The 13,801-nt window shown below is 32.0% G+C and overlaps 2 protein-coding genes and 1 long non-coding RNA gene across 7 annotated transcripts; 1 reads left to right on the top strand and 2 right to left on the bottom strand.

Moving 5' to 3' along the window:
• Window positions 1–2,474: 2,474 nt before the first annotated feature.
• LOC149885647 (uncharacterized) lies at window positions 2,475–5,673 on the top strand. 5 transcript variants are annotated; one of them, XR_016454524.1, is made up of 5 exons: window positions 2,475–2,713; window positions 3,803–4,892; window positions 4,993–5,027; window positions 5,229–5,311; window positions 5,392–5,670. It is a non-coding gene; the product is annotated as an uncharacterized LOC149885647 (long non-coding RNA). The 5 variants fall into 5 exon arrangements; XR_016454523.1 differs by having other exon boundaries at window positions 2,482–2,713; window positions 4,795–4,892; window positions 5,392–5,668; XR_016454522.1 differs by lacking the exon at window positions 2,475–2,713 and adding an exon at window positions 3,330–3,712.
• Window positions 5,674–7,333: 1,660 nt separating this feature from the next.
• Window positions 7,334–8,079, bottom strand: LOC149885646 (zinc finger BED domain-containing protein 4-like). Its single transcript, XM_090094233.1, has 2 exons — window positions 7,794–8,079; window positions 7,334–7,731 (listed from the first exon to the last, which is right to left on the bottom strand). Exons 1-2 carry the CDS (start codon window positions 8,077–8,079, stop codon window positions 7,334–7,336), a joined length of 684 nt encoding a protein of 227 aa, XP_089950359.1.
• A 944-nt stretch (window positions 8,080–9,023) lies between these two features.
• Window positions 9,024–9,971, bottom strand: LOC145202191 (zinc finger BED domain-containing protein 4-like). Its single transcript, XM_090094232.1, has one exon. The coding sequence runs from the start codon at window positions 9,969–9,971 to the stop codon at window positions 9,024–9,026; it is 948 nt and encodes a 315-aa protein (XP_089950358.1).
• Between the last annotated feature and the right edge of the window lie 3,830 nt (window positions 9,972–13,801).

The following is a 13,801-nucleotide window of genomic DNA, read 5'->3' as shown; positions in this document are numbered from 1 at the left end:
ATTTTTACCAGTCAACAAAAAAATCTATTAAAATGGCTGCCCACAGTTTAAAAACAGAACCTCTGATCACGTGGTATTAGTTTAAACTTTTATAGCATTTGTTTAATAAGACTGTACTTCAGGATAAAGTAACTATTTCACGCGTTGACAAATTACTAAACAAATTACACCAAGTTAAAGGAAATTAGTTGTCGGCACGAACAGATTTTCATCATTTTTTCAAGATAAATATTTGTAAATTTGGGAACTTTTTTCGTGTAAACAAAGTCTCATTCATTGTCCGTGTTATTTCTTAAGGTATTAAGAATGTCAATCTATATAAAATTAAGCTTAAAACTTGGTTCTTTTGCTGTTATCTTTAAAAAAGATTTCTAACTATGCGTAACGAGCATGGTTCGCAAAAAAAAAAGCAATAGGTTGCAGGTCCATTTCTTATATGTCCATGGTAAAATGCAACATGATAAAAAAAAAATTTATTTAGAATTACTAAAAAAACACTAATGTGTCTTGTGGTTCATGTATTTATTTTTTATGAACTATCTACTACTGAAACATTGTAATTCGCATCCTTTTAAACATATATAATTCCACTATTTTATTTCAGATCCTGCAATCCGCTATCTTTTTACCAGATGCAAAAAGTCGATAACGAAAATAAAGAGAAGAAATTTCAAGAAAAGAGGAATGCTCAGGCAGAGGCTGATAAGTCCAGTACCAAAAGAAGATATTTTGGTCCTATTGATAAAAACAAAAGGCATGATAACCTCCCACATGATGCATCATCAAGTCACCAAACAAAAATGGACGACTTTACTGAAACAATAAAGTGGCCTTCACAAAGTGCTCAACAGTTGGAATTTGATACCATCCTAACCCTTTCACTAGTTCTCTCTAACCTCCCGTTTCACGTTATTGAAACTGCTGGCTTCAAAATGCTGCTGAATTATCTTTGTCCACAAGCCAACCTAAAAAGTCCAACCACCTTATCCAAATTCAAGCTACCAATGATTTATCGCAATCTAAGACATGATGTAAAAATGCAAATTGAGAGAGACATCCCGCATTGCGAAATGGCAGCTTTCACTACAGATGGATGGACTGCAAGAAATGGTGATCCCTTCGTCTCCCTTACATTGCATTATGTTACCAAAGACTTTGAACTCAAAAACTTATCTTTGGATTGCCAAAACTTTATTAGGAGACATACAGGGGTTTTGCTTGCACAAGGAATAGACCACATGATTTCTCAATTTCCTGGTCTTCAGAGGGAAGACCTTTACAAAGTGGGTGTTACTGATGCTGCAGCCAACATGAAGAAAGCAATCACGGAAAACAAAGAGATCAGTGATCATCTAACCTGTGCCGATCATCTGCTCAACACTTGTTTAACAAAGGCTGTAGAAAAATCAGAAGGAATCAATGGTATAATTAAGAAATGTAAAGGACTTGCTCAAAGGACCCACCAAAGTTCATTAGACTGGCAGGACATCAAGAAAGCGTGCGTGGAAGCAAATATAGAACCAGTCAAGATCATTCAGCCAATTGTAACAAGATGGAATTCTAACTTTGTGATGCTTAAGTCAATCCTCAGATTGAAGGCTGGTTTACTGGTTGCTCTAGAAACTCTAAACAAACCAGATCTTCAAAGTTTGATTCCGGATGAGTTAGAGTTTATTAGTATTTACAACATTTTACCATTTCTGGCAGAATGTAAGCGATGCTCTGATTCCTGGTCTTCTGAAAATCTAGTGACTATGCATAAAGTTCAAAAAGACATATTAAATCTCCACTTGCTTTGCAAAAGAACCATAAATGACATTGAAGAGCGTGACCCTCAAGTTGCAGAGTGCCTACAAAACTTCATGAAAGAATTTGAGAAGGGTTTACCTAATTATGGCGTTGGAGTCAAATACTATAATGTGGGTTCACTTCTGCACCCATATTATAGAGGATATACACTCAAAAATATTGCAAACAGTGAGGAAGGGAGGGAAGCCGCCATCAAGGAATTGGTTGACAATCACCTAACCACAATCCAGTTCTGCGAGTCATTGGTTGATGATCATACTTCGCTAGAAACATCAGATCTTGACTAAACTATGGATCCAGTGGACCTTGAGTTTTTGAAAGACAGGAGGCAGGTTTCAGCGAATCGCCCTGGGACTTCACAGCCTAGCCAATCAAAGCTCAAGCCACCCTTGATGCTTGAATTTGAAAAGTATCAGACTATGGCCTTACCTGAAAGGGATGTGGATGCTTTAGAATGGTGGAAGCAAAATAAAAATGAGTTACCTTAGCTACCCAGCAAACATGCTTTCAGCGGACCGTGATGCGTAAAGCCGCCGCCGGTATGCCGCTGCTGGCTCACTGTGATGCTTAAAGCGGATTGCCGCTGCTGGCTAACCGATGATGGACCGTTATCTCGATTTTGTGTTGGCTTCCCAGCAAACATGCTTTCAGCGGACCGTGATGCGTAAAGCCGCCGCCGGTATGCCGCTGCTGGCCCACTGTGATGCCTAATGCGGATTGCCGCTGCTGGCTAACCGATGATGGACCGTTATCTCGTTTTGTGTTGGCTTACCGCCTTCGGCTGAAAAACGGCAAAACGCTTCGTTGAGAATACGTTTTTAAATCGGCATGCCAGCTTCGGTAAACACATGGCGATACATTACAGTTTTGCCAACACAAATCCAGAGTTGGCTTTTGGATAGCGGTAAGCTGTCGTTATAACACCAAAAGCAGGCATTTCGATTGAAATGCCTGCTCTTGGTGAGACTTAGATTGATTGATGTTTAAGTTGTGACTGTTTTATAATAAATTAACTGATTATAACTTATTAGTGTTTAAATTTATGCTCAAAATTGATATTACATTTATTTTTTAACAATAGTTTACTTGATATTTATAACTCTGATAAAATTATATACTAAGTAAAACAGTAAGTATTAAATAAATAAGATGTAAAAAAAAAATCAAATTAATTTTTAGTTTTAAAATATAAATTATGTATATAAATTTATATTGAATCTATATCTATACTTTATATTATAAAATATAGCTATAATTATTGCTTATAAATATTAAAAGTTATATGATTTTAACATTCTTATAATCTTATAGCTATACTTATAGCAATACTTTATGATATTAAGTTTAGATATTGATATAAAGTATGGATATAGATTCAATATATTTTTATAAGACTCAAAATTAAAAAGACTAATTATATATATATATATATATATATATATATATATATATATATATATATATATATATATATATATATATATATATATATATATATATATATATATATATACATACAGTCAGTCACAAAGGTTTTTGTACACCTTACAATTTAGAGAAAACACTTAATAAAAACCATTTTAAATGCAAAAAAATAATTTTATATCAAAGTAACAAGAATATATTGTACAAGAAATAAAAAATAATTAACTAAATAAAAATATTTAACTAAATAAAAATATTTATTTGTAAAACTGAAAAAGTTTGATTTTTGAATTTATAATGTCACAAAAGTTTTCCTACACTAAATAAAACTTGTAAAAAAAACAAGAATATGAAAAATTAAAAAATCTCTAGTATTTTGTTGAGCATCCATTGGCATTTACACAAGCTTTTAATCTTCTGTTCATCAGTGACACTAATTTTTTGGTATAAGAAGACAGAATTTTATTCCATTCTCCTAGTAAGATATTTTTTTAGCATATTAACATTTGTTATTCTGTTTCCTGCTTGTCTGTCTAAATAATCCCACACATTCTCTATTTGGTTAAAGTCTGGTGATTGGGGAGGAGAATGCAGTTGTTTTGGAATATTGTAGAGCAACCATGATTTTACAACATAAGCAGTGTGTTTTGGATCTCGATCCTGTTGAAATATCCAATTATTTCCTAACTTTAATTTAGCAGCATCTGATTTCAAATTATTTTTTATAATGTCCAAATATACCCAGCGATTTACATTATATGTATTTTTTAATATATACCAGCTTTAGTAAATAAAACAATTTATGTAAATTTATATAAGTTTCAATAATGAGCTTTTGGACAAAATGGCCAAGAGAAAACTGATGCCTACATCAAGTTTTCCAATGCCATTAAATAAAGAGGCATATTTTAGTTCAGAAGATGAATAACATTTTTAAATGAAATAAACATCTTTATTTACAAATTCGTTATCTTTATTTACAAATTTGTTATCTTTACTTACAAATTTGTTATCTTTATTTACAAATTTTTTATCTTTATTTACAAAGTTGTTGTCTTTATTTACAAATTTGTTATCTTTATTTTACAATATTTAATATATTTTTAAGTATTTTTTATTTTAAACTCAATGGAGTAAAGTATTTGTGCAATAAATATTACTGTTTCCATGTTTTTCATTTTCATTCCCTTTTACTGTAACCTCTTGTATATGAGATTGTTAATGAGAATTTAAATTGATTGTGATATTAAATGTTACCAGTGAATAAAGTAAGATTTTATTATTTTAATGTTATTTGTTTCAATGTTGTTTTTGAAAGAAATCCAAAATATAAGTTCTGGAGTCTGTCTATTGTTTGAAAAAATTATATACTTATTTACTAAACCATTTTATTTCATTCAACTATTTGGCTTTCTTTATATTTTTTCAAGGTATTTTCATAGTATATGTGCTATGTTTTTATTTGCATGGTGAAAACTATGTTCAATGTGCAAAGTATATTTTAGTTCATCAAATTATATTTTTATTGATGTGTTCTGTCTTTGATTCATTCTTTTTCAGATCTGCACTTGTGTCTTAGGCCTATGGTTTGAAAAAGGTTCACCATTGCCCTTAAGTTGCTGTGGGTTTCACAGTTTGATTTCCAACCTGGCATATAAGTATATCATTTTTAAATACTATTTTATTTGTTAACTTAAAATTAAAAGTAAAGATAATTTTTTTTAATGAAATAACAATTTTTTTTTTATTGTTCATTAGCCCCTCAAGCGTATTGATAGGAATTGGTATACCAGGTAGAGTATTTAAGGTTACTGTATATGAAGTTTTATTTTTAAAAAAAGGCACGCAATATGACTTTATTTTTATATAGTTTTTTATAAAGATGTTTCCTTAGTTAAGATAATGTAGCAATATAATTAAGCAATGTTTTTGTTGCTTTTATGTTTTAAATTATGCTTAAATAATAAAATTAAATTTATATTTATTCAATGTAGATAAACTTAGTATCTGGAGTTATTTGTCAATAAAACTGATGATCAGACTATTTTAAACAAAAACGTTTTTAAGGGCTGAGAAGGTAAGTTTATTATCTTTGTTATAATAGCTCTAAACTTAACTGTTTCAATATTTTCATTATATATCATTGTCTGCTTTCAGGTAAATGTTAGAAGTCTGCAGTCTGCAACGTAAATCGATTTTCAACACATGGCTTTCCGAGTATATTTAGTTTTCGATTGAAATGAGAATAAACTAAACTTAAAGATGTGTTTAAAATTAACTATTTATTTTATATTTTAAACGTTCGCTAAACGCAAGTTAAGCAATAATCTATAAATACTAATATTTTATATATTCTGTTTTAAATAAAAAAAAATTATTGTGACTTTAATATTCATATTGTAATTGTAAATTGCTATCTTAAAATGATTTTTATTATAACTTTTGATTATTCTTTTTGTTCACCGAGCTTAAGCGTTGCCACGTATGACCTAATGATTTACAGTTGGGGTAGTGTTTTTTGGTGCAAGGAGAATTTTAGTATAATAAATTCGTATTTAATGGCTATATACCTAAACATAAAGTCAAAAGGTATTTGATGTGCCTTCCAGGCATTGCCAGGATTTGCCATTCTTTTATGAGTAGAAATTGCGCTGAAAGATATACACAATTTTGCTAACGATAAGTGTGTTCTATTCAAACAAAAATACAAAAATAATATGTATATCAATGCATTCAAATCTTAGTGAAAACTTATTATAGGTCCTATGCTATTCCGCTATCGCTTTATCATCGGTTTGCCGCTGACGGACCGTTGTTCAAAAGTTGTCGATTTGCCGCCATCGGTCCGCTGCCGAACCGCCTGCAGCTTTCCGCTAACGGACCGATGTAAATACGATGTGCAAGCCTACGCGGCAACGCAGCGGGCGGCCGACGTCGGCACTGCATAAGTGCTGACAGTGGTCCTTTGTCGGTCCGCCTGCTTAATGTTTGCTGGGGAGTTACCTTAGCTATAGCTAAGGTAACTCCCAGACCAGCTATAGCTGGTCTGACTAGAAGTTACTTGGCTATACCTGTGACTTCTGCTTCATCAGAAAGAATGTTTTCAGTAGGAGGTAGGACAGTTACTGATTTTAGGCATAATGTAAAACCAGAAAACACTAGCATGTTAGTTTTTGTGAGTCAAAATTACGCAAGGGTTCCTTCTAACCTCAACGATTGGGAAAAAACTCGGAAGAGCCGTATGAATTACCACATGTCACACCATCAACTAAGAAGACTCACCAACAGGGAAAATCACATAGTTAAACTGAAACTAAAAAAAGAGATGCACCTGAAAAGGCTTCTCCAACTTTATCAGATACTAAAACTGGTCTTGAACCTAATAAGCAACAACAGCTACAATTAGATACTCAAGAGAGTCAAAGGACTCTAGCTCAACAAGAAGGGTATGAAGTGACCCAAGGTAAAGACCAAACTCAAAGTGTCTCTTTGTTTATTCCAATGACACTCCAGCACAAACAAAGTAGAATCAAAAAAGCAAAATTAAATAATATAACGAAGTCGAATTGGAAGGGGAATGAGAAAAAAAAGTACAGAGCATCTGAGCTTGCAAACATTTTATTAGAGACAGATGATGATATATCTGATGATTAATTTTTTATTAACAACTTGTTTGTTTAAAACTGTAAATGTAATATTTACTAATAGAAATACAAAAAGCAATTTAAAGTATCTTTTTTTAGTTTTTCGGTAATCAGCAAAAAAAGAGGTAATTTGTGATAAAATGCGGTAAATCGTGATAAAAAGCGGTAAAAAGTGATAAATGCGGTAAATAGTGATAAATGCGGTAAAATTGCATAATTCTGAGTCAATATTTTCAATGTCACAAGCTGCAGACCGATCATTTTCAGTAACTTTGATGTTTTTTATATTTTCATGGGTTTTAATAAGTTGAATGGTTATGTTCTCAGTACTTGTTTTAGCAGCTGAAAAGGTGTTTTCATTTTTGAACATTTTTAATTTGAATCTGGGATCAAGAAATATTGACAAGATAATGTTATAGTTATCAGTATATTGTTTGAAACTATTCTCCATTGAATTAGTTGTCATCAATTAAAGCTTTATTAATGAAATGTTTCAAAAACTGTATCTGTGGTATAATATCTGAGACAATAGAATTTCTTTCACTCAAGTGAACTCTTGTTTTGTGGAAATCTTTTAGCAAAACACAGAACTGTCCAATAAACATCCATTTGTTTACATTTAATAAAGGAAGCTTACCATTTTCAAGTGCATATATGATTAGAGGTTTCCTTTGTTCATAAATTAGTTCTAACATATGACAGGTACTATTCCACCTTGTTGGAACATTTTGAATAAGTTTGTGCTTAGGAACATTGTTTGCTTCTTGAAGAGAATTAAGTTTAGGGCAGGCTTGGGGAGAATGGCTAAAATGCCCAACAATTGAATGGCAGTTTGCAATGACATTCTTGACAACTGTTTGTTCAAAAATACACTCATTAATTACTAGTTGCAGTGTGTGTAAAAACAAGCCATACTATCTTTAATAGCCTTAACAGTATTTGTACCATTATCTCTAGCTATTAAATGAATTTTTGAAGGTGATATTTTAAATTCAGCCATAATATCTTCAATCAATTCAGCAATATTTGCTGCTGTATGCCTCTCAGGAAATGGAACTGCTCTAAGTACAACAGTTTTCTGATTAAATGTATTGTCTAAACAGTGACCTGTCAGGCTCATGAAGCTTTCATTTGAACTACTGGTCAATATATCAGGAGCAAAGCTTATAAATTCAGCAACTGAGTAAACATGGACAGCCATTTTTAACATAAAGTATAAAATGATTTCATCAACTGAGTAAACATGGACAGCCATTTTTAATATAAAGTATACACTAATTTTTATTATTTTACATACCCTAATGAAACAATGCAACTTTTTTAACGTCTAATTTCATTCCCTAACGAACCCTTCTTTGACCATACTGCGCATGCGTTACGCAAGCGCAGAACTATTTGTTAACTTTTTTAACGACTAACTTTTCTAACGCAACACCGCTTTTCAAATAAAATCCATCTCTGACTGAGCTTCCTTTGACCCATTGTGTTAAAAACAGTCCGTTACCTCTGTGAATCCCCATTTTAAAAAAGTTTCCTTTTTTTTTGACGTAAATGACACCTCTTTCTGAAATTTTGTCGATCACAGTTAGAGGTATAACGGATATGATATCCGGCCGGTTTATCCGGCCAAAATGCCGGATAATCCGGTATTCGGTATCCGGCTGGATACATTATTTATCCGGCCGGACATGATATTTTGGTATTCCCACACTCCATGCGTGTCTACATACTTTATGGATGGCTCGTAACTCCAATTAACAAATTTTATGAAGCAACAAGTCTTATATTACAAAAGAAAGAAAAAATACATAGAAAATAACAAACAAAATTTCAACAAATAACTAATTTCAAAGGAGTAAATGCAAATAAAAGAGTTAATCTATTTTCATACCATTGTGATGAATAAATAAAAGCATTTCTCTTGTTTTAGGTAATAATCTAGATCTTTTTTTCTCATAGATGTTACCTTATTCTGAGAACATTCTTTCTGAAAATACGGATGATGCTGGAGTGCATAGGTGTTTTAAAGCAATTTCTTTTAATAGAGGAAATCGTTCTTCTTGCATCCAAGCCTTCAATGGACAGCATTTTCTGTCTACCAGTGGTTCAGAAATAAATTTTTTTATTTCTTTTCTAATCAAAATCTCATTCGATTTTTTTTCTACTTTTCCTTTTTTGGAAGGAAATCGTTTTTTCAGATGTTGCATTTATAATCTCTTTAAAACACGATTCAAGTGAATTTTCTTCTTTTTCAGTATTTACTGAAAACTTTAATTGTGGTGATTCATTTACATGAAAATCTACTTCTTCTGAACAAACTATTATTTTTTCAAAGGATAAAACATCATTTACTAACAAATACTTAGCCTGTTTTTTGGTATCATCATTAAAAAAAGAAAACTTATATCTTGGATCTATTGATGTAGCCACAACATAGAATCTATTTTTCGTGATGTGCAAAGACTTTATATTGTTTGCTTTTGCAAAAAATCGATTTTTTAAAGAAGTTTTAAGTTGTCTCTGAGTTTTTTGAATACTTAAATCAACTTGACATTTGGACATATATTTATTTAATGCGCATATATTTGGAATAACAGAGGACAAAGTTGTTATTTCTGAACTCATTTCCTGAGTTAATTGGAAAAAAGATTTTAGCAGTTTAATAATGCTTGATATAAGTGTCCATTCAAAAGTAGAAAAAGTCATTAAGTCAGAACGTTCTGCTAAGTATAGTTGAACTGGAATTTTTAATTTGTTTAATCTTTCAAGCATCAAAAAAGTGCTGTTCCATCTTGTTGGGACATCTTGAACAAGACAAAGATTGTCAAAATTTTGTTGTTGCTGAATTTTCTTAAAATTGCTACATGCTAGGGACGAATGATTGAAATGAGTTACAAGTCGACGACATTTTGCAAGGACATCAATTACAATATTTTCACTCATGATTGAATCTGAAACAACTAATTGAAGTAAATGAATGGTACAATGGATTGATGGAATTTCGGCTAGATTACTCTCTTTAACCATATTGCTAGCACCATCTCTTACAAGAAGGTGTCGTCTTTCAACTTGAATTTTCCAGCTATCCCACATACTTTCTAACTTTTCAGATATGTTTACTCCTGTATGGCATTCAGAAAAATGAGAAGCATGTAATACCACATCAATTCTGTTAAAATCTTTATCAATACAGTGGCCTGACAATGAAATACAGTGCTTCCAGAAAGTATTAGCGCACTCGTAATTTTTTTATTATGGACAACTTCAAATCAATATAAATTGTAAAGTAATTTAAATTTTGAACTAATTTTTTTTTTAAATGAAAGGTAAAAGCAATTAAATTTAATTATAATTTCAAATATTGTCAACCTGCTTGTTTTTTTTATGAGTTAATTAGAAGTTTAATGACTACTCGGAAAAATGTCTGAAATTAAGCGTGCAAAAGTATTAGCGCACTTACAGTTTTTCAAACTTTCAAAGGTTTAATATTTAATGTGACCACCTTTGTTTTTAAGGCATGCCAAGACTCTACGCGGCATAAAATCTATAAGTTTTCTGATTAGTTCTTGTGGCACGGTGTTCCACAACTCTTGGATTTGCGTTTTGAGCTGCACCAAGTTAGTGGGCTTGCTTTTTTGTAATTTGCAGTCCATCCAACTCCAAAGATTTTCAATAGGATTTAAATCAGGTGAGCGAGCGGGCCAAGGCATTAGATTCAACCGTTTTTCTTCCATGTATTGCTTTATTGAGCGTGCTGTGTGGCAAGGAGCGTTATCTTGTTGAAATTGCCAGGTGGAGTCAGCCTTGAAAACGTCCATTGATGGCTTTAAATAATCTTCTAATATCTCTCTATATCGATGTTGATTAAGGCGATCAGTGTAAAGATGCGCCAGTCCATTTCTAGATCCAACAATGCAGCCCCAAATGCCAATTGAACCTCCTCCTCCTTGAACTTTTGACATGATAAAACGAGGATTATATTTTTCGTTTTTGTATCTCCTCACGACAACCCTTTTCTTGCGATTAATAATTTCAAAATTTGACTCGTCCGAGAAAATTACTTTTCTCCATTGCTCTACAGTCCATGCAGCTCTCTCTTTGCACCATCAGCAGAGAGTTTTTAACAAAAATTAACCAAAAAAGTTTTTCCCAAAGGAATTAAACGAGTGTGCTAATACATTTTAAATGAGTGCGCTAATACTTTTGCAAGCTTAATTTTAGAAATTTTTCCGAGTAGTCATTAAACTTCTAATTAACTCATAAAAAAAAACAAACAGGTTGACAATATTTGACATTATAATTAAATTTAATTGCTTTTACCTTTCATTTAAAAAAAAATTAGTTCAAAATTTAAATTACTTTACAATTTATATTGATTTGAATTTGTCCATAATTAAAAAATTACGAGTGCGCTAATACTTTCTGGAAGCACTGTAAATGATTCGTGAGATATCGGGCATGTCCATATATCTGAAGAAAAGCTTATGTGGTTTGCTTTTTTTAACTTAATAGAAATTTTATTCTTTAATTCCATGTAAAGTTGAGGAGTTATTGTTTGGGAAAAATATATTCTACTTGGTAAGGAATATCTAGGTTCTAGATGATTTATTAAATTATTGAAACCTGTATCTTCAACTAAAGTAAACGGCTGCTTGTCTAAGGCCATCATTAACCCAATTTTACGATGAATAGCTTAGGATCTAGAATCATTAATGTTCCATACTTTTTTTGACTTTAAATACTCATCTATTGAAGTCTGCTTAGAAGTTTCACAAGCGATTTCCTCACTTTCTGTTGTACCAGTTGAGAAAACTGCCGGTGTGAGCTGAGCTGTTCTTTTCTGTTCACTTTTATTTCTCTCTTTACGATATTCTTTTGGATGATTTATTTTAATATGGTTATGCAGAGGTGTCGTACTAAAACACTTTTGCCCAGTCTCCTTAGTTCCACGTTTAATTGTTTTTTTACAGATATTACAGGTTGCATACGCATCACTTGCGTCATTTATTTTATATAATGACCGGATAAAGCTCCTCTTTATTAAATTTTCCTGAAATATAAAACTATACGTATTCACAATTGATATTAAATATTTAACTATAATACACACATTTGATACCAAAATATTTGTTGGTATAGAATCTATAATAATAAATGATAATTTCGATATAACGTTATTATCTATACTATAGATAATAACGTTATATCGTATACACTATTCTTTTATTACAGAAGTTCTATTTGTTCTGTAACTTCTATTATAGAACGTTAGTTTAAAAATAATGAATGAAAACTTCTTGCGAAACTCAATTTGAAGATAATAAAATGTAATAAAAATTTGTTGTTTCGAAAAATGATTTCAAAATATTCATTCAAAGAAACGTTTTAATTTCAAAATTCCAATTATGTAGAAGTATAAATTCCTCGAAATTCATATCCGGCATATCCGGCATATCCGGCATATCCGGCCGGATATAAAAATAAATATCCGGCATATCCGAATCCGGTCGGATACACAAAAAACCATATCCTTTAACTATTACACCTTTAATTACAGTGGACCCAAGCGAAGAGGCTGCTCCACCCAATAAACCAGTGGCAACCATTGGAGCGGCTCAAGCTGCTAGCATTCCCAATAAAGACAAAAGAGCTCAAATAAATCCCCCTTTCACTTTTGAGTTGTGTTCTACTTGAGTTTTGCTCATTTTAATGGTTACTCCTACTCCTCGATAGAGAGCGTCCACAATTTTTCGATGTTGACTCTCCGTCACAAGCAAAACGTCGTTTCCATTAAAATCATCTCTTGAAATCCTGATGCTCACAGGCTTGCCTTCCATCATGGATTTTTTTATTTTTTTGATCTGCCCCTGAGACACATTTAGTTTCATACTGATATATTTGCTCATTTTTTAAATGTCGGAAAAAATATTTATTTCACTTCTCGAATGTGATATTGTATTGTGATGTCTTCCCCTCGAAAGTCAATTAAATTTCCATTTTGATCAACGATGCGAGTGATCATCGTGGAAATTTCGGGGACTTTGACAGGGAGGTAAACCAAAGGTGTAGGTCTTTCGATGATTTTAAAACCTGGACCCACGTCGGGATAAAAGGAGTAAATGCAATTTAATTTTGAGCCTTTGATGTATGCCGACCCGATGACGTTGTTGACAATTCTGATCGTGTTGACGCTCGAAATTCTGACAATATCGTCGGATTCGTATTCGGAATTGGAGTCCAATTGTCTTTTTGTGAATCCCAAAAGTGAGGCGATGCTGTTTTCAACGTTCAAGTCCATCAAATAATTTAAACCAAGTTTGATGGTTGATTTTAAAGTGTTTGAATTGGATCCGATTTTGATGTTTTCAGGGGAGTAGCTGATTTTATTTGCTGTGACGTAACTTGCACTTTGTGACGCGTAATTTTTGATTGTGTTTGAGACGGACTTTTGCAAGTAATTGTTGATGTCGATGATGTCGTAGCTCCCGTCTGGAATGGTGATGTTTTCCCAATTCGTCAGGTTAGAATTATTCTGTTCTATCTCCCATTTTAAACGTTGGGAGAAAATGAATTTTTAATTTTACTAAGTAATGATCACTTTTAAAATACATTTTATTTTTAAATTTTTTTTTTCCTAAATAGTTTCTTTAAACATAAAGTATTTTAAAAATAAGTTACTTTTCAAAAAAGTAATTGTAAAATTTTAAGTAATCTTTACTTATAGAAAAAAATCTAAAACTTTCTTTCAACGTTTAAAATGGGAGATAGAACAAAATAATTCTAACCTGACGAATTGGCTCCGTTGTTCATGCTGCACCTGAAAGAATTGTTTTTGCTGGTGATGTTTGGAAAGCTGTTGTACGTCTCCAGACCGAGAAAAGCCATCTCATAAGTTTTCCCTTTTTCAAAGACGATTTTGTCCA

The sequence above is a fragment of the Hydra viridissima genome, unplaced genomic scaffold (genome assembly GCF_058129835.1).
Source record: "Hydra viridissima isolate aposymbiotic clone 2 unplaced genomic scaffold, HvirCarnegie_v1 scaffold_7, whole genome shotgun sequence".
NCBI lineage: Eukaryota > Metazoa > Cnidaria > Hydrozoa > Anthoathecata > Hydridae > Hydra > Hydra viridissima.
Note: the sequence above shows the minus strand (reverse complement) of the source record. Positions and strands in the feature narration are given on the sequence as shown.